Below are 20,087 nucleotides of genomic sequence, written 5' to 3' on the forward strand. Positions count from 1 at the left end.
AGGGAGGCCAGGGATTTGGGGAGAGTTTTCAAAGTGCGCAGCACTGCGGGAGAACTAGAAACAACCGCGGCCCCTTAGGCTTGGGTTGCTGCAGCTGTGGGGCTCCCAGCACCCTCCTGGGAGGCTGGGCCCTCGGGGTCTAGCTGTCTCAGTAAGGGGCGCACCGTGATGCGGCGGCGGCGGCGCCGTGCACCACAGGCAGTGAGCACGGAGCCCAGTGCCAGGCAGATGGCCAGACTGGCGAGGAAAGAGACCGGCCCGAGAGCGTATACTACCGCCAGGTCTCGCGCTGCGAGTGGCCGAGCGCAGTGTCTGAAGGCCGCATCCGGAAAGGCTGTCAGTAGGCTGAGCGTCTGGCGTCTTGGAGACACGCAGAGCAGGGTCTCAGTTTCTGCGGGACACAGGAGCGGCATCAGATGGCAGCAACTGCACCAAACATTATCTGTCCTGCGCCCCAGATGGCTCACCTGAAGCGGGACGCGGGTGCTTGCGCAGCCAGGTGCAAAGCGGGCGCAGCGCGCAACTGCACGTCCAGGGGTTGCCATGCAAGCGCAACACGTCGAGCGCGGGCAGGCTATTCAGCAAACCCGCCTCGAGCGCCGACAGTGAATTGTCCTGCAGGCTGAGCACGCGCAGTAATGGGAGCGCGCCCAGGATCGAAGGCTCCAGGACTGTCAACCGATTACCCGCTAGGGAAAGGAAACGCAGCGCCCGCAGCGGCGCGAAGGTGCCAGGAGACAGACTTTCCAGCTGGTTGACGCTCAGATCCAGCCATTGCAACACGCCCAGACCCCAGAAAGCTCGAGCATGCACCGACCGGAGCTGGTTCTCCCGCAGGTCTAGGTATAGCAACGAGCCTGCCCCAGCGAAGGCACCTGGAGGCAGGGCGCTCACGCGATTGTGATCCAGCAGTAGCGAACATACTCTCCAGTTCAGGCCGGCTGGTACCGCGGGCAGCTCGAGTGCGGAGCAATTGGCCTTGCCACCTAGCGAACATGAACATGCCTCGGGGCACTCTGGAGCCCCCGGGGATCTAGAAGGGGCAGTTCCTACGTGCTCCTGGGTCCAGGCTCGCCTCAACGACAGCAGCAGCAGTAGGGACAGTTGCGGCGGAAGCCGCGAGAGAAAAGAGGCCCGCATGGGGGCAGCTTGAGAACACAAGGGGACCCAGATCCCTGTGCGGCTTCGGAGTCCAGGTGACTCGGCGTTTGTCCCTGCCTCACCTACAAAAGTATTAACTCTCCTGCCCAAGCACAACAATTTCTGTCCCACAGCTGGTTCCTAGCCTTGGGCGGGGGCTAGGCACAGAGCCAATGCCCAATACTGCCAGCCACCTGTCCAGAGCTCGTCTTGGCTTGGCCCTGAGCCTGTAGTGGAGCTGGTGAGACCACTGGACTTCCCACTGAGACCTAAAGAGCAGGATCAAACCCATCAGCTCCACACAGAATGCAGCTCACAGTGCTTTGCTCCATACCCCAGTTTCAAAGTCATTCCTTTTCAGCAAAAAGACCCCATAGAGGCTGCTCAGTCCCTGGACAGAGGATAGATGGGGGTATACGCACATGACGGGCCTAAATGCAAAGGAAAGATCTTGAAGTGTAGGTGGGATGACCTGCCTGAGGCTAAAGAGGGAATGTAGGAGAGCAGTTGCTTTCAACCCCCCCCCACCTTGGAGCCCTTGAGGCTGTGAGAGTCAGTGGAAAGGAGTGTGCTGGCCCAAGTCTGGTCAGTGCAGCTCCCTTTTGACTTGCCAGCTACAGGTCCTGTCTTGGGGAATCTGGGAAGTAGGAAGGGCCCAGGGTCAGTCATCTTTGTAAGACCCACAGCAGGAAGATGCAGAGAAAAGCTGAACTGGCCAGGTGGGCTCAGTGCCCCTGGGTGGAGACACCTCCCATGATCCACGACAAACACTACCCCGAGGGACTTGCAAGAAGGACAGCACACGATCACTAAATACTGTTTAATTCCCCAGCCTAGCTGCCCTCCACTACTCTGGCGGCGGAGGCGGTGGAGGTGGTGGTGAAGGCGGCTCCTCTAGAGGAACCTCCATGGGGATGGTCATGAGGTCAGTGTTCTCCAAGGACGGCATGGATACCTCCAGGTCAGGGTCCAGGAGGTGGGACTCCACGCGCACCGAGTGCAGGTCTAAGTGATCTTCCTGGACCCCAAAGGGTCCCATCGACCTGTGTGATGGGCTAGGTCAGCAGGATCTGGCAGGGCCGTGGCCACCCAAGAGAAGCCGGCCCTTGAGGACATTGCTCTGGATGCCACTGTGACCTGTCCTTCCAGGAGTGGGCAGAGAGAGGACACAGCTCCCCCATGAGGTCCCCCCTGGCACACTTACCTGTCTTCCATGAGTCCCGGGCACGAATCACTGAGGGGGGCAAAGACAGGTGTGAATTCTGGAGAAACGCTCATTCCAGGTGCCTGGAAGCCACTGGAACCTCCCTCTTCCTGTCACCCCCACACCCCACATGCACTCTGGAAAACACTCTCCCCAGCCTCTTGTGACATACCACCCTAAGAAGGGGCCCCTGGAAGCACGACCAACAGCCCAGGGCCCCGCTGTGCCCGACTCCGAGTTCACGCACCCCTTGGACCGAAAGATGCCGATCGCCACAACGACAAGAGCACAGAAACAGCTGGCGCTGACACCAGCCAGCACCACGATGAGGGCAATGAGAGCCTCGCGGCTGAGGCCGAGGCTGCATTCGCAGTAGGTTCCAGCTGCAGAGACAAGGCCGCGAGCCCCGGGGGCCGGTCACCTGCCTGTGGACACCTCACATCCGCACCCCGCACCCCGGTGGCCCTCAGGACACAAATGGCTTGCCCTGCCTGGAAAAGGGAGGGACTCTGGCTGGGGGGGGGCTAGCGGGAGGAGGCACCTGCAGCAGGGATGAGTAAAAGGGACAAACATATCAGGCCAAGGGGGCTGCCAGCTGGGCAGGAGTAAGGCCAGGGACAGGGGGCCATGTCCAGCCCCCAGCCCCACCACACACCTCTAGACGGAACTCATTGGAAGGTGCTGACCTCACAGTGGGGCTGTGAGGCAGAGGGTGTGGGGGCAGGGCCTCAGAGCACCCAGGCTGCCTTGAACTTCATTCCCACTTGGATGCTGGCATTCCAGGAGTCCTGGGCAGACAACCCTGGATGGAGCAGGTAAAGGAGACAGAGTCTGCAAGCTCCCGCCAGATCTGAGTCACGGGGTAGTAGGGCTCCAGTTTTAAAGACAGACAGCACTTCTAGTTAAATGGGTGAGAACCCTGCTTTGCTCTCTGGTGTTGGGGACCAAGGCCTCAGTTTGCTTTTTAACATCAGAGCTCTGAGTGGAGTTAGGGCTCTACCAGGCTTCCTGTCAACAAGACCTCCCCAAGTTGAGGCAGGTAGGGGACAAGGAGGCAATGGGAGGCGGGGTAGGTACATGTGTTCGGTTGCTCCCCTTGTTTGCTTCGGAGGACTGAGCTCATACAGGCTTTAAAGCCCAGATTAGAGGACCGCTGGCATCCTAAGGAATCCTTGATCATCCACTGGGATGGGAGAGTCACTGGCTACATAGGCCTGAGCAGAACACCACACCATATCCTTAGACTCTTACCCCCAGGGAGCAGGCGGCTCAGAAAGGACTGCAGTCTCTGGCTCATGTCTGTCAGGCCTCAATGCCTATAGGCTGGCATGGTCAGGGTTAATGGACACCTCTGTCCTGAACCTGGAGTCCCAGGCTGGCATGGTCAGGGCTAACCTACACCTCTGTCCTGAGCCTCGAGTCCCAGGCTGGCATGGTCAGGGCTAACCTACACCTCTGTCCTGAACCTGGAGTCCCAGGCTGGCATGGTCAGGGTTAACCTACACCTCTGTCCTGAACTGGTGTCCCAGGCTGGCATGGTCAGGGTTAACCGACACCTCTGTCCTGAACCTGGAGTCCCAGGCTGGCATGGTCAGGGTTAATGGACACCTCTGTCCTGAACTGGTGTCCCAGGCTGGCATGGTCAGGGCTAACCTACACCTCTGTCCTGAACCTGGAGTCCCAGGCTGGCATGGTCAGGGCTAACCTACACCTCTGTCCTGAACCTGGAGTCCCAGGCTGGCATGGTCAGGGTTAACCTACACCTCCGTCCTGAACTGGAGTCCCAGGCTGGCATGGTCAGGGTTAATGGACACCTCTGTCCTGAACCTGGTGTCCCAGGCTGGCATGGTCAGGGTTAATGGACACCTCTGTCCTGAACCTGGAGTCCCAGGCTGGCATGGTCAGGGTTAATGGACACCTCTGTCCTGAACCTGGTGTCCCAGGCTGGCATGGTCAGGGCTAACCTACACCTCTGTCCTGAACTGGAGTCCCAGGCTGGCATGGTCAGGGCTAACCTACACCTCTGTCCTGAACCTGGAGTCCCAGGCTGGCATGGTCAGGGTTAATGGACACCTCTGTCCTGAACCTGGAGTCCCAGGCTGGCATGGTCAGGGTTAATGGACACCTCCGTCCTGAACCTGGAGTCCCAGGCTGGCATGGTCAGGGCTAACCTACACCTCCGTCCTGAACCTGGAGTCCCAGGCTGGCATGGTCAGGGCTAACCTACACCTCCGTCCTGAACCTGGAGTCCCAGGCTGGGATGCAGTACAACCTCACCCTGCTGCCACTCTCCTCTGAGGGATCTGCCAAGCAAACTAAGAGGCAGAAGGAGGAAATGTCAGCCCCGCAGCTGACTAAGCCCAGCCTCCTGCCAGCTGGGGCCAACAGGGTGCCAGGAGGGGAGGGCACAGCTTGAACCCAGTGGCCCTCATCACTGGGGACACCCCTGACAGTAAACACAGGTACCCTTCTCGAGTTGGCCGTCAGGAACAGCTCCTGACATGAGCTTTGTATTGGTTAAATGATGAGAACCGACTTCCTCTGTGGTCTTTAAGGCACATCCACAAACTTAGTCTAAAGGACTGTAGGACAGAAGGTGTGCCTGGGGCCCAGGGGCTGGCACTGTCACCTGCCAGGCCAGCCTAGCAAGTTTACATCCTGGTTAGGACAAAGACACACCCATCTGTGGCCAGGTGGTGTGTACCAGAGAGGAACACCTTCGTGGCCTCGGCTGTCACCAGAACTCAGAGGGACAGTTCTTGTGGCAACAGCACTTTAGTGGAGTAGGGGGCAGGGTCTGAGAACCGGGACTAGAGAACAAACCTCATTCCTGAAGTACTGTGAACAAGGCTTCCTAGGTTTATGGGAACCCGTATGCTAGGGCCAAGGTCATGTGCCTAATACCCGCCTCCACCCCTTTAAAACCTGAGGTGTACGGCCAAAGTCATGTTTCTAATACCCCGCCTCCACCCCTTTAAAACCTGAGGTGAGATCCCTCTAGAACAGGAAGAGGTGAAACCCTTGAAGGGGATTTCTGCTCAGGACCCAAGTACAGAATAAGTCAAAGCCAATAGCTGAGGATGAGAGGCGGGGTTCTGCAGTGTCAACTGGGGCTGAGGGGACTGGGAAGGGCATCTGGGGTAGTGGCAGCAGCTGAAACTAGGTGTGGTTTGTGGTCTGGGATCCACCTTGGGCAAGGATCAGGGTGTGCAAGGATCAGGATGTGCAAGCAATGATTCCAAAGGGCTTTTGTTCCCTTTGAGGATGATGCCTCAGGTCAGGTTATTTCCTGCTTGAAAACAGCAGTTCTGGGACAGGGAAGCAAGAGCCCATACTGTGCTCCACCAGGTTCTAGTCTGTCCTTCACAGGGCTAGCCTGTCCTCAACTGGTATTTGAGACACAGCCTGCTTGCTCTCAAGGGTGGCTGAGCCCTAACTTGAGAGAAAGGATTGAACTGGTTCCTGGCTTCTCCTCTCACCCCTGCCCTTGTCCTGTAATTCTGACTGCCAAGTCTTGAGGACATAAAAAAATCTAAATATATACATGTAAGCTTCAAGCAGTATGGCCATATATACTGGTGCAAGAAAGGGGAACAATGACCTAATCCTCTGGTCACCAGGGTATGTCCTTAAGTGGCCCTTGACTGCTAGACACAGGAATGTATTTGACTCAGGTTGCCTTTGGAGTGCTAAAGTCCTAACAGCACAAAGCCTGGAATTAACTCCACACAGGCTACACAGAAGAGAAGACCCAAGAGCTCCTTTAAAGGCCACAAAAGCAGGCTGGGGCTACAAGTCTAACTCAGGAGACTCTGGGCACCTAACCCTATTGCCTCTCATCCAAACAAGTCCCAGCAGGGATCCTGGGCAGCCTATAGATGACAGCTTCAGGGGATCTATTGCCCAAACACTGAAGTATAGGCTGGGGGTAAGCCTGGCTGCTTAGCGTAGCCCCATTACCTGCTGCTGGGAACACAGGTCCTGTAGAGCTAAGGTAGGGTGGCCACAGAGGACAAACCTGTATGTGTCCATGGGGTTCAAAAAACTACACGAAAGGATGAACCAATGTACTTTAATTTGCACTTTAGGTTTTAGGCAAGGAATGGACAGGGGCTGGGCACAGGGACATGGGGTCAGAAGGTAACCTAGCTGTCTATCCAGGGGCCACACAGGCATGAATACTATGGAAGGGGGACATCAGCTGCAACTCTTGGGCAGGCGGTAGACACCTGCAGAGTAGATGAGCTGCTGGTCACGGACCTTCTTCTGCAGGTAGCCCTGGAGTTCCTGCAGGTCGATCTCAGCCAGTGCAGGGCCAGTCATTACAAACATTCGGAGCATGCTGTAGATGCGCTCCAGAGAGAGGCTTTCCAGGTTGGTCAACATGGCTTGGATGTATGTCCAGAAGAGCTGGGAACAGAAGCCAGGCATGGTCAGTCAGCCACCTGCTTGCCCCCCCCCCCCCAGCCCACTATGGAGCGGCCAACGCACCAGTAACTCCTCTTCCTTCTGGTCAGCCTGCGAGGCCATGCCCGAGTCGCTCTCGTCGTCACTGTCAATCAGCACCATGTTGTCTCTGTCCTGAGGCCGCTCCTCCTCAATAACGGAGAAGGTGCCAGGGGGCTCCTCCCGCAGCACACCCTGCTGCAGCCACACTGACATCCGCCTCCGCAGCAGTGCCACGGGCATCTTCACCACCTTGCTCAGCTCCTCTAGGGTCCAGCTGGCTGTGCAGAGCCACAGGAATGCAGGGTACACGGGAGTTTATACCTTCTCCAGTTCCTGCTAGCCAGCTGGGCCCCCGCAGGGACATGCATCGTCCAGCTTGACTCGGGTTAGAAGAATGGCTGCTACCCCTAAATCCTACCCACACGGTAGGGGGGTGAGGGCGGGGTTGTGTGTCACCTCACAGCTCACTGGACAGCAGTGCCTAGCACTGGCCCTAAGAGGGGTTCTAGGGACTCACCTTGGTCCTGGAAATAGAGCAAGACCACTGCCTGCACTGGGGTCACTGCCACAGACAGGGTGCGGTCAGCCAGCTCCACATCCATTGTCACCAAGCCCAAGGTGTGCTTCCAACTGAGGGTCCGCATAGCCTGGGCAGGAATCAACAAGAATAATCCAGTGGGTTCCAGCCAGGTCCAGATGAACAAGGCACAGGCTCATACGGCATGCTACCTGGCAAGGAATGGCTCCTGCACCAATGGCCTGCACCAATGCCATCCCTAGCAGGCAGCAGCAAGAGCAGGAGACTTGGTTCCAGTGCCGGCTCCTGAGCAACCATAACAAAACTGTGGGCACTGCTGATAAACTGTGTCCCTCTCATGGCTGACCCCTCAGTACCTCAGAACGTGAGCTATGTGCAAACAGGGTTGATGTAGAGGTAACTAGTTAAGAAGAGGTCATACTGAAGTAGGACGGGCCTTAACCTAGTAAGACCGGCATTCTTTCAAGAGAAGGTTATAACAGAAGGTAGCGGCTATGAGGCATAGAGTCTGTCATTTACCAAAAGCTGGGAAAGCCAGGGAGTGCTTTCTTTTAGGTGTCAGAGGGAGCACAGCGTGGCCAACACCATGATACTTAACTTCTACTTTCCAGAACTAAAACAACAAACTTCTGTTGTTTAAAAGTACCCAGTGCCCCTCTGTGAGTTTGAGGCCAGCCTGGTCTACAAATCGAGTTCCAGGATAGCTAGGACTGTTACACAGAGAAACCCTGTTTTGAAAAACCAAAAAAATAAACTAAACTACCCAGTCCCTAACACTTTGTTACAGCAGTCATAATAAATGTAGACTCTGCCAGGTGGTGGTGGCATATGCCTTTAATCCCAGCACTTGGGAGGTAAAAGCCAGCCTGAGTTTTGAGGTCAGCTGAGAATACTGAAGAGGCTTTGGGACTGGACAATAGGGAAGTATGTGAAAGTTAGAGTCTCCAACCTAGACTGGTGGGAGACAACTGGTGTAATATGGAAGATAAGATGACGCTGGCGAAGGCTCGGAAGGGGAAGAGCTGTCATCACCCTAGAGGATGCATACACCATGGAGAACAATGTGGGTAGAAATGGGGGCATTAAGGACCTTTTCTGGTGAGGGCTCAGATGGAAATGGGAAACACAATACTAGACACTGAGGCTAGTGAACACTGCCAGATTGTAGCCTGACATTTTTGACAGTCTGTGTGACTTGTAGATCCTACTGATCATCTCAGCAGACATCAGTAACTGATGGGCTCTCCAGGAAGACAGCGTTCCTCCGACTTTTTTTCTTCGTTCTTTAGTTTTTAGACTGAGCCTTACTATATAGCCCTAGTTGTCTTGAAGCTTGCTCTACAGAACAGGCTAGCCTCCACTAGTAGCTGCCGCTGTGCCTGCGTTCCAAGTGCTGGGATGCCAGCCATGCTCCGCCACAGCTGGTTCAGGACCCTCCTGTCACCTGACAGCTTGACACTGAAATATTAACCGGGATCCACCACGGTTTTTGAGTTTTTTGCCAGCAGTAACTAACAGTGTGAATGAAAGCGACAGAGACAACACAGAAGTCCATACTGACGTGTGGGGTTGCTTGGCAAGCCCAGAGGACAGCACTGGGCCAGAGGGCTGTTATCAAACTACAGAATTTGTCTTGTTGGGCTTCAGATGTGCTCTGGGGCTCCTGACCCCTCTATCTGCTTGCTCCCTTTGGAAGTGCCTGTTTCTAAGCTACCCTTCTCACCTCTGTGCTTTGGAAGAAGACAACCCACAGCATCAAGCTGGAGAGGGAACCTGCTTCACATGGATAAGCCTTTTTTTTTTGAGAGAGAGAGAGAGGGAGAGAAAGAGGGAGAGAGAGAGGGGGGGGGTCTCATTATATAGCCAGGCTGGCCTTGAACCACTTATCCTGCTGCTTTAGTCTCCAGAGTGCTGGGGTCACAGGTGTGCACCACCACACCTAGATTAAGAGATTGGATTTAAGAGTTGATGCTGAAATGGTTAACTTTGGAGATACAGGTATTGGCTAAATGTACTTTGCTCATGGGAAGACAATTAATTTTAGAAGCCACAGACAGTCGTGGGCCAAACTGTTATCTTCCAAGAGATAGTAAAGCCCTAACTCCAGTGACGCTCAGAGTCCTATCTCCAAATATAGGCTTATTTGGAAATGGGAGTCATTAAATATGTAATCTGCTAATGAGGTTGTCCTTAATCTGTTATAACTAGTATCCTAAGAAGAGAGAAACAAGACAGAGAGAAAACTTGGACATAAAGAAATGCCATTTAGGGGCTGGAGAGATGGCTCAGTGGTTAAGAGCACCAACTGCTCTTCCAGAGGTCCTGAGTTCAATTCCAGCACATGGTGGCTCACAACCATCTGTAATGAGATCTGGCGCCCTCTTCTGACCTGCAGATATACATACAGACAGAATACTGTATACATAATAAAAAATAAATCTTAAAAAAAAAAAAAAAGAAATGTCATTTAACAGCGTAGCAGTGGTGGTGCACGCCTTTAATCTCAGTACAAAGGAGACAGAGGCAGGCAGATCTGTGAGTTTGAGGCCAGAGTGGTCCAGGACAGAGTGAGTTCCAGGACAGCTAGAGCTACATAAAGAAACCTGTCTCAAAAAACAAAACCAAAGAAATAATGTTCACCAAGATCAGTCAGGGATGCTGGAAACTGCAAGAGGCGGGAAGGTACTTTCCCCTAGAGAATTCTTCGGGGGAGCACAACCCAACATCAACACATTTCTAGTCTGGTAACCCCTATCATCTGCAGTTTTTTCATAAGGTAGTGCCCAGGACCCTGATTCTACCACTCTGCTGGCCAAGTGATGCTCTGAAGTTCCCCTGGGACCCCTGCAGCTCTTAAGGGAGAGGCACCAATAAACCCAATCCAAAGACAGAAAAGGAGGCAGTATCAGTGGCTTCCCCTGGTTACAGCCAGTTTAGCTTCCCAGCACTGGTTTTAAAGTCACAATACATGGGCTACATAGTCAGTCACCACAGATCCAGTAGGATCCCCTGGGAGCTCTGTGGTGAAAGATAAAGGAATTGTGGCCATAGGCCTGACCTCTTAGCATAGCCTCGGGGTTTACCAGAGCCATTCCAGTGTCCAGCAAAAATTGAGATAAAGGACACTAGAGTATGGCTACCCTAACTCCTTGGGCCTGAGCAACAAGATGTGGCTAAGCCATGTCTGGGACTCAGGGTGAAAACCCAGCCAAGCCAGCAGGTACCTCTCTTACTACCGAGTAGTCAGAGGAACAGTGGGAGAGGACACTGAGAACACAGGACCGGCCACTTAGACCACTCAACTAGGAAGTGGCGGCACTGTGGTACTCAAAAACTCTAACTAGACACATCACCATGGAACGGGCCACAGTAGGATGTACTGTTGCCAGTAACCCCACTTTCATCAGGTGTCAGTAAAGGTCACAAACACCATACTTAGACTCTTCCAGAAACGGAGCCAGGGTTGAGGGCAGCCAGGTTCTCATACCTACTGGCCAAACACTCCCCTTCTTTAACTTCCCCCGCCAGGGCCTTCCATCTGGGTCCCACTTTGTTGCCCCTTGAAGGAAACGTGCTTTCAAGTTCTCAAAGGGACTCCTCATCCAGGGCACAGATCCATGGCAGAAAACAGAACAAGGCCTTCCGATTGCAGGAAGAAACACATCTAAACTCAGCATTTCCCCATCACTAACAAGATGCTGCGGATGTTCCCATGCCACACCTGTCTGCACATTCACCTAGTTGCTCCTAGCCTGACCCCTACAGGGTCCCACATGCTCTTCCAGTTAGGGTGCCTGCCATGTGGATGCCTGCACCCCACAACCTTCTCCTCTTAGCATCTCTGGGCCAGAGCACTCATTAGGTTGTCTCCTATGGTCGAGAGTGGGCATCTTCACCTGTGGAGTGTGTTGGACTCTTGCCTCCCCTGCAATAACTGACCATAAGCTCAGGAGCAAGGATCTCTGAACTTGGCCATACCACCGACTGGAACTCCAGCTTCCACATTATTTGGTCTCAGCTACGCTACCTGGACACATGTGCCACACGGGCAAACTCCATGTGAGGTTTGATGGTGTGACCAGAGACACAGACTACCAAGAGGCCTACTGGTTGTACCTTCAGCTTCTCATACTTCTTGCAGTAAACGTCAAGGGCTGCCCTGATGTCCTCAGGGACTTCCAGCTTCTCATCTTTGAAGGGGGGCCAAAATTCACTGGACAATATGACAGCATAGACCCCAAATGGTGGTTGTTCTTCCACAGGCCTCTTCTCATCCTCCTCACGGATATTGGCATTGATGCGGCGGGAATCTGCCATGTCCTAAGAAGGGGCATCTCATCAATGTCCTGGACTGAATGGGGGGTGGGAGGGCACAACTGGCTGGGGAGTCCTGGACACTTACCTTGAGCATGACCTCACAGAAGTGCATGGGGGCTTCACCAAAGCGCAGCTTCAACAGCTCCACATTACGAATCTCCCTGGAAGGACAAGTTTCTGGGAAGGGCTGCAGTGTGCCTCCATTTCAACTGGCACCCAGGCAACCCACTCTGCCCAGGACACCCTGGGCTGGAGGGAAGGCAGGAAGCACTCATGCCAGAGTTCGGTCACCTTGGCCAATAAGGTCAGTAATGGTCATGTGTTTTCCTCCAAATACAGAATGAAGGCTTTATGCCTCAGCGCCCCCTGGAGGTCAACCGGCCCCTTGCCTTACCTCTCAGGGCTGAAGCTGAACTGGTGGAGGAGGCGATCAGCAAGTAGGGAGCGGTACTCATTGATAAAGAGGTCCTTGCTGCCATAGATGCTGACCAGCAGGCTAATGATGTCTGAAGAGCGCCGCTTGGAACTCGACTTCCCTGCACAGCATTGGGGAGAGGGGCATACCACTGGCACCTTGACAAGGACAGTGACACCTCAGAGCTCATCTGCTGAACACAGCAGTCTAGCAAGGCCTGGAAGGCTTGCTCTCAATGTCCCAGGCAGCTGGGAGTAATATGCCTCTCAGCGGACCCAGGGCTGGTTCCCAGGGCAACTGTTCTGATCCACAGTGCCTCCTATCTCACAGGCACCTTCCTGAGTCCTCAGTCAGCCATAAGGAATAGAAGAAAGGTCCTCGGGTTTTCCTTTGAAAGCCTAAAGATACAGAGTTTATGCTAAGACCTAAGCAGGACAAAGAATATACAGACTTTGAAAACCCAGCAGACTGTGGCCAAGCAAGAGATGGGACTTGGCCAGAGGATGCCACGTTAATACACCTGAGGAACAGGACCAAATCACAGCCAGAAGTGGGGTACACAGACTCCCATGAATCTGTTCTCTCGTGTATGACCCACAAAGGCACCTACTATAGCTGGCTGGGGTGGGCAGACAGTGAGGGAAACATAGGAAACCTGCCAGTGTAAGCAAGGCCCTGACCTCTGACCCCTCAAGTTTGAGACAATGCTGATTCTGATACAGCCAGGCATGGGTAGCCACATACATGACAGAACCCAACAGACCTCCAAAGAAGCCTAGGAGAGGGCCAAGGTGAAGCTAATAGGTAAACTGACCTGGATCAGCATCCACAGGGTCAGGGACCCAGTCCTCAGGCTCGCCAGAATCATCCTCACTGTCCTGGCCGGTCTCCAGGCTAGCCGGGTCGGTCTTAGACAGCTCAACAGCCAAGTCCCCAGTCCCATCCGAGTCCCCTGTCAGCCCAGCCACAATCTGCCGCACTGTGTCCTCTCGTGTCCTGTCAGGGTTGAATGTCGCTGTCACCAACGATGTACATGGGCATCATGACACCTGCTACAGCCCATCCTAGTGTGGCCAGTTCTAACTGGCATGTACTATAGACAGGCCCATCTGGTTTCACAGAAAGAAAGAAAAAGAACAAAACAAAACAAAAAACAGCACTGCTCTGAAAAAAGCAGGGGCTGAGATACTGAGAGGGACTGAATGACCAGGAAGCAGAAAACTTGGTAACACTATCAGCTTCTCAGGTACTAGAGTCACTAATGTGGCACCTGGTTCACTAATCCCTAAACCTACAAACTCTGCTGCCTGAGGGCTTTCTGGCCAGCTTTGCCAAGGAATCCACCAGAGAGATCACAGAGGTTCCTAAGGGTGAAGCTGTAGACCCTGGATAAGCTTCTCTCCATGCGAGGGTTGAGAAAGTAGGCCCAGACACATACAGACACACAGAGACACACACAGACGCACACATGCACCCCCACCCACAGTGACACTGTTAGAAAGGACAACTACCTAGCGCTAGCAAAAGGAAAGAGGCCCGCTGCCCTGATCCGACCCATGTCTGTGGCACATCAGGACTGACTGTCTCTCTGGCTTCTGCAGACACCAGAGCTCAGCAGGAGTGAACCAAGTGCTAATGGCACCTACCTCAGGTAGCGACGGATAGGCTCACAAGCCACCTCTAGGATGACCATAGAAGGATCAAGCACACGTAATGCCTTGATGGCAGAAATGTAGAGAGTGATGATGTCACATGTGTTGACACCTACAGTGGGAAGGAGGAGCCAGAAATCATACAACCGTCTGGACAGCAGGCTCCTGAATGCCAAAACCTGAGTATTCAGCCAGCCACACTGGCTGGGTGACTGGAAGGTTACCATGTGATACTCATTCAAGGAGATTGCAGATTACCTCCTGCCCCTACCGCATTCAATTGATTTATAAGCTCAGTCTCCAGAATTTTCCAAGGAGCAGTCTGTTACGGTTTGAATCAATGTCCCCTCTAGGCTCATTTTTGTTTGTTTTTTTGAGACAGGGTTTCTCTATGTAGCCCTGGCTGTCTTGGAATTCACTCTGTAGACCAGGCTGGCCTCAAACTCACAAGAGATTCACCTGCCTCTGCCTCTTGAGTGCTGGGATTAAAGGCGTTCGCCACCACCACCAAGCTAGATTCATGTTTTGAAGGCTTGATTCCCAACTTGTGGTGTAAATTTAAAGGCCCAAGAGCCTTTAGCAAACCGTGTATAGTAATGTGTGCCTTTGATCCCAGCAACTGGGAGGCAGAATCGGTGATATCTGCGAGTTCAAGGCCGCCTAGTCAAATAAAGAGACCCTATTCAAAAAAAAAAAAAAAAAAAACCAGGGACAGACAGACAGACAGACACACACACACACACACACACAGAGAGCCTTTAGCAGGCAGGGTTTAGCGAGTGGAAGTACATTACTTCCTGAAGTCTTGGAGTTCTTGTCTATTGTGTGACTGTGCCATCATATATTTCCCATTACGATGGACTGTAACCTTCTGAGACAAAGAGAAAAAATCCTTCTGCCCTTAAGTTGATTCTGTCATGCATTTGGTCACAGAAACACAAAAAGTAATAATACATAAACCTTCCCCTTACCAGGCAGCCCATTCTAAAAAGACCACATACAACCTGTAGACCGAGTCAGACAGGCTCTGACTTCCTCCAAAGATGGATAAAGCTCAAGTTAACCCAGCTCTCCCAAGGACTTCAAACATTGCTTCTTAACCTGTTCCTTTCTCAGGAACTTCATGTGAGCCTGAGGGCTACTTGGCTAGTCCACAGTGGCCACACATGGTACCTGGGTGAAGGAGTCGAGTCTCTAGGGCCACCTTGAGGGACACAAGCAGTTGCTGCCTCTGATCTGTCCTCTCCAAGCAGTACTTAAGATCCTCAATGGCTGGCCGAGAATCTGGGAAGTCTGTAAGAGAACCATGCCACAGGAATAGGTAAGTACAAAGGTGTAATAAGCACTAACGTGTGTGTGTGTGTGTGTGTGTGTGTGTGTGTGTGTGTGTGTGTGTGGTGTAGTACAAGATACACAACCTGGTGGCAGGGGCCCAGACAAGAGTCACCATCAGGTACAAAATGTTGTAATTTTCAATGTAACCTTCTCTAGAGGCCAATCTGACCGGAGATGATGGTTTCATCTGACCAGAGGCACAGATGACTGTTTCACTGATTCTCAAAGACTATCATACCCACAGCTGCCTTAACTCTCACAACAGTCATCCCTCCTGTGGTGTACGGTGGTAGACAGCTAAACTGTCCCAAGGTGTACAAGCTGTGAATTTAACTTGAAATCAATTTAAGGCTCTTGGGAAAAGAAAAAAACAATTTGTCAAATGAGTCCCGCAATTACTGAGGACTGCTTTCAAATCTTTTCAAGATTTAAAAATTTTGTATGTATGAGTATTTGTTTATAAGGAGTGTTTGTCTGCCTGTAAGTATATGCTCCGTGTGCATGCCTGGCAGCAGTGGAGGCCAGCAGAGGGTTTGGGATTCCCTGGAATTGGAGCTATAGATAGCTGTGAGCTGAAACATGAGTGCTGCTAACTGAACCTGAGTCCTCTGTGAAGAGCAACAAATCCTCTTTTTTTTTCCTGAAAAGCCTTTTGATCACTTTTAGATTGCACATTTACAGCCATTAACAAAAAATGGCGTCCACAGCAGGCCTCCCTCTAAGCTCATTCAGTTGTTCCTAAGAGAACTGTTTTTTTTCTTTTTAATTTAATTTTATTTATTTATATTTTTATTTATTATTTATTTATTTATTTTTCTATTATCAGCTTGATACAGTATAAATTCTTATCCTAATAGTGAAATGTTTCACTGAAGCTTGCCCACTGATTGAGTAAAACCAAAACTTATTATAAGCCACAGTCATCCTAGGGTCCCCCCTGCTATGTAGCCTCCCTGGTTCTGTGGGTTGCAGTCTGATTGTTCTTTGCTTTATATCTAGCATCTACTTATGAGTGAGTACATACCATGTTTGTCCTTCTGGGTTTGGGTTACCTCACTCAAGATGATTTTTTCTAGTTCCATCCATTTGCCTGCAAATTTCATGATGGCACTGTTTTTCTCTGCGGAGTAGTACTCCATTGTGTAGATGTACCACATTTTCTTAACCCATTCTTCAGTTGACTGTCATCTAGGTTGTTTCCAGGTTCTGGCTGTTAGGAATAATGCTGCTATGAACATAGTTAAGCATGTATCTTTGTGGTATGATTGAGCATTCCTTGGGTATATGCCCAAGAGTGATAATGCTGGTTCTTGAGGTAGATCGATTCCCAATTTTCTGAGAAACCGCCATACTGATTTCCACAGTGGTTGTAGAAGTTTGCATTCCCACCAACAGTGGAGGAGTGTTCCCTTTGCTCCGCATCCTCTCCAACATAGACTGTCATTAGTGTTTTTGATCATAGCCATTCTGACAGGTATAAGGTGGTATCTCAGAGTCGTTTTGATTTGCATTTCTCTGATGATTAAGGATGTTGAGCATTTCTTTAAATATCTTTCAGCCATTTGAGATTCTTCTTTTGAGAATTCTCTATTTAGCTCTTTAGCCCATTTTTTAATTGGATTGTTCGGTATTTTGATGTCTAGTTTCTTGAGTTCTTTATATACTTTGGAGATCAGTCCTCTGTCAGAAGTGGGGTTGGTGAAGGTCTTTTCCCATTCTGTAGGCTGTCTTTCTGTCTTCTTGACCGTGTCTTTTGCCCTACAAAAGCTTCTCAGTTTCAAGAGGTCCCATTTATTAACTGTTGTGCTCAGTGTCTGTACTACCGGTGTTATATTTAGGAAGTGATCTCCTGTGCCAATGCGTTCAAGAGTACTTCCTACTTTCTCTTCTATCAAGTTTAGTATAACTGGATTTATGTTGAGGTCTTTGATCCACTTGGACTTGAGTTTTGTGCATGGTGACAGATATGGATCTATTTGTAATCTTTTACATATTGACATCCAGTTATGCCAGCACCATTTGTTGAAGATACTTTCTTTTTTCCATTGTATAGTTTTGGCTTCTTTGTCAAAAATCAGGTGTTCATATGTGCATGGATTAATGTCAGGGTCTTCAATTCAATTCCATTGGTCCATATGTCGGGTTTTATGCCAGTACCAAGCTGTTTTTATTACTATAGCTCTATAGTAGAGGTCAGGGGTGGTGATGCCTCCAGAGGCAACAAATCCTCTGAACTGATGAGCTATCTCTCCAGCCCTGTCCTACACACTTTCTACACATTGACACTTGATCAATAATAACCACACATGACAGAGTGACACACAGGGGCCAGTCCCAAGCAGGAACCAAACTCACCACCCTGCCAACAAAACCATAGGAAGTCACTGGAAAAGGAAGGTTCTACAGGTAAGAGGCAGGACCAACCTCGGATGATGCTGAACAGCTCCTCAATCCGCAGGCTGGCGTAGATACGGTAGAAGAATCTCTGTACGTGGCAGCGCCAACGACGCAGTGTGTTCCCAGCTTCTGGAGAAGTTGGCCTGGTGGGGTTGTCCTGAAGGAACACTTTGCCAAGCCAACCAACCACTCTCTCGATCCACTGTGGACGATCATTACTGTGTGAGGTGTATGGCACTTAAAAGCTCCAGCCTGACTCAGTAACAGCACACCTTTGGCAGGAACCTAGAGGAGCCACCGCCTATTTTTGAAGGCCAGAAGCATCAAACCTACACTCCACTGCCCACTTCTCAATGTGGTTGCTCCAACAGTTTCTAGGCTCATGACTCCAGGCCATCACTGCAGGGATACCCACTCTGATCACTCCCCATCAAGCCTAATATGCATCCACAGAGGATAGACACTTGAAAGACGGGAGGTCAGGAATGAAGCAGAAACAGGGTGGACAGCTTCATGGGGCTGAACCTAGCTTTTCCACAATGCTGGGAACCCCATAGCAGAATTACACACCATACCTCCACAGCATCGCCAACCAGAGGACTTCACTGGGACACCCTAACTCCACGCTAGGGTACAGACTGGTGGTAGGTTAATCCAGAAGAGAACTGTTAAGTGAGCACACATTTTTGTAGAGCAATGGAAAGAAGAAAGTTGGGTGGGCCTGCCTTGCCATACTTGCCTGGGGAAACTCCTTGGAGCCACCTCTGGCCCAGGATTCTGCTTCTAGCCACAGGACTCTACACAGACCGATTTAGTACATACCAGATTTGTCCTTGTCACCAGACCCAGGATTGGCCTCTACACAGCACCAACATAACCTCCACCATCACTACTCCTGGTCAACCTGCCTACTGCTTGGTATCAGGTCTGCCAAAAATCCACTTTTGTTCTTCACAGGACACAGCCCAGGGAGAAGATTCTCACCTTGTGGAACTCACGAAGAAAAGAGCGCTCATACTCTCCTCGGCAGCGGTCTTCCATCCTTTCCCGGGTCACTTGATGCAGGGTGGTTGTAACAGCCTCGGCGCTGACCCGCTCCAGCAGACTGAGCCTATGCCTGGAGGAGATCTCTGCTCATGAAGAACCCACAACACACACCCGTCCCTAACTTAGGAGGGCCCTTCCCTTAAGGATACACAGTGCATACACCCCATAACTGTGTCCAGGACAGAGTGTAAACTTGCCACACAATAACCCCTGGCTATATTGGGCGGTGGTGGCACACCTCTAATCCCAGCCCTTGGGAGGCAGAGGCAGGCAGATGTGAGAGTTTGAGGCCAACGTGGTCCCAAAGAGTAACAGGACAGCCAGGAACACACAGAGAAACCCTATCTCAAAATAAAATAGATAGATAGATAATACCAAAAAAAAAAAAAATTCTTGGCTACAAGTACAGATGGAAAAGACCTCATCAGTTTGCTAGCTCTATACAGATGTCTACTAAATTCAGGACAAATGGGGTATCCAAAGAAATTGGGGCATGGCCAAAGGGGCAGTACTCACAGGACCTGGCTGAGTTGGTGGAACTGCTCCAGTGCCTGTCGGCACCAGCACTGCTGCTTGTCACTGCCACATCCTGCACACAGAGGGCTCTGCAAGAGTCGGTAGTACCTGCGGCGGGCATACCGGCTGTCTAGCTCACCCTCTAGCTCGGGGTCTGTGCCTCCTTCTCCTTTTCTCTTGCTCTGCATATAGACTCTCAGGAAACGACCATAGAGGCGCTGGACCATGTCCTGGAATGTCCTGGGGGTGGAAAAGAACAGGACTCCACGCAACATGGTGTGAACTTTCTCCCGAAGCCCCTGAGCTCCAGTGCCCATCAGCAAGCCCAGACGAGTCCATTTCTCTAGGAGTTCTAGGCTATGCAGGTAGGGATCCAAGCGGCTTTCCAGCAGGCCGAACGCATCCAGGAGCAGCAGGAGGCATTGGGGTTCATCGACAGAGTTTTCGCGCTGGGCGATGGCATTCCAGAACTCCGGGGCAATGTTGCCCTGCAGATCGTTCTGCAGCACCTCCACGAACCACTCCTCCAGGACAGAGTGCAGACCGTGGCCCCTCAGAACCTCCACCGCTGCGCGGAGCTCTTCTTCCTTTGGTGGGACCGCACCGCTGGTCCGGGAAGATGCCTGGAGCACGGAAAAACCGTGAGCAGAGGGGGCGGGGCAGGGGTAAAAGGAGGGGAGGGGAGAGGAGGGGAATGAAAAACCTCCGCAGCCAAAGGCTGCTGGGGGAACCAAACGAATCAGATAGCTGAGGAAGGCGGCAATCCTACTATAGAAAGCTCGCACGGAGCTGTCAGGACACAAGGGTGGACTTCCTAAAGCATGCAGAGTCGCGACCTCCATACAGGCCCGCCAACCTTTCCCAGGCCTCACCAGGCCCAGTGCGGCCGGCGGCACCAGACCAGTGCTCACGGTATTCCAAGCAACCAAGAGCTCCTGTCCAGGCCTAGAGTCGCAGTCATCGGCGGCGGCGGCGGCAACTGCCACCGCCTCAGCCGCCGTCACCGCCACAGCCTCGGCCTCCATCCCGTCCACCGAAGAGCCCCGCCCAGCGCAGCGCACGCTGATGACGCAGCAA

The 20,087-nt window shown here is 52.0% G+C and overlaps 3 protein-coding genes across 3 annotated transcripts; all 3 read right to left on the reverse strand.

Moving 5' to 3' along the window:
- Nucleotides 1-45: 45 nt before the first annotated feature.
- Lrrc26 (leucine rich repeat containing 26) lies at nt 46-1,238 on the reverse strand. The gene is made up of 2 exons (XM_028868742.2): nt 468-1,238; nt 46-391 (listed from the first exon to the last, which is right to left on the reverse strand). Exons 1-2 carry the CDS (start codon nt 1,138-1,140, stop codon nt 75-77), a joined length of 990 nt encoding a protein of 329 aa, XP_028724575.1. The 5' UTR covers nt 1,141-1,238; the 3' UTR covers nt 46-74.
- A 707-nt stretch (nt 1,239-1,945) lies between these two features.
- Nucleotides 1,946-3,001, reverse strand: Tmem210 (transmembrane protein 210). The gene is made up of 4 exons (XM_028868741.2): nt 2,886-3,001; nt 2,592-2,727; nt 2,345-2,374; nt 1,946-2,183 (listed from the first exon to the last, which is right to left on the reverse strand). The coding sequence occupies exons 1-4, from the start codon at nt 2,971-2,973 to the stop codon at nt 1,988-1,990; spliced, it is 450 nt and encodes a 149-aa protein (XP_028724574.1). The 5' UTR covers nt 2,974-3,001; the 3' UTR covers nt 1,946-1,987.
- A 3,399-nt stretch (nt 3,002-6,400) lies between these two features.
- Anapc2 (anaphase promoting complex subunit 2) lies at nt 6,401-20,078 on the reverse strand. Its single transcript, XM_028868730.1, has 13 exons — nt 19,883-20,078; nt 19,011-19,633; nt 18,432-18,564; nt 17,475-17,649; nt 14,889-15,008; nt 13,710-13,827; nt 12,878-13,059; nt 12,043-12,184; nt 11,734-11,809; nt 11,448-11,651; nt 7,311-7,440; nt 6,836-7,071; nt 6,401-6,754 (listed from the first exon to the last, which is right to left on the reverse strand). The coding sequence occupies exons 1-13, from the start codon at nt 20,033-20,035 to the stop codon at nt 6,542-6,544; spliced, it is 2,505 nt and encodes an 834-aa protein (XP_028724563.1). The 5' UTR covers nt 20,036-20,078; the 3' UTR covers nt 6,401-6,541.
- Between the last annotated feature and the right edge of the window lie 9 nt (nt 20,079-20,087).

Source organism: Peromyscus leucopus, chromosome 4, assembly GCF_004664715.2.
Source record: "Peromyscus leucopus breed LL Stock chromosome 4, UCI_PerLeu_2.1, whole genome shotgun sequence".
Classification (NCBI taxonomy): domain Eukaryota; kingdom Metazoa; phylum Chordata; class Mammalia; order Rodentia; family Cricetidae; genus Peromyscus; species Peromyscus leucopus.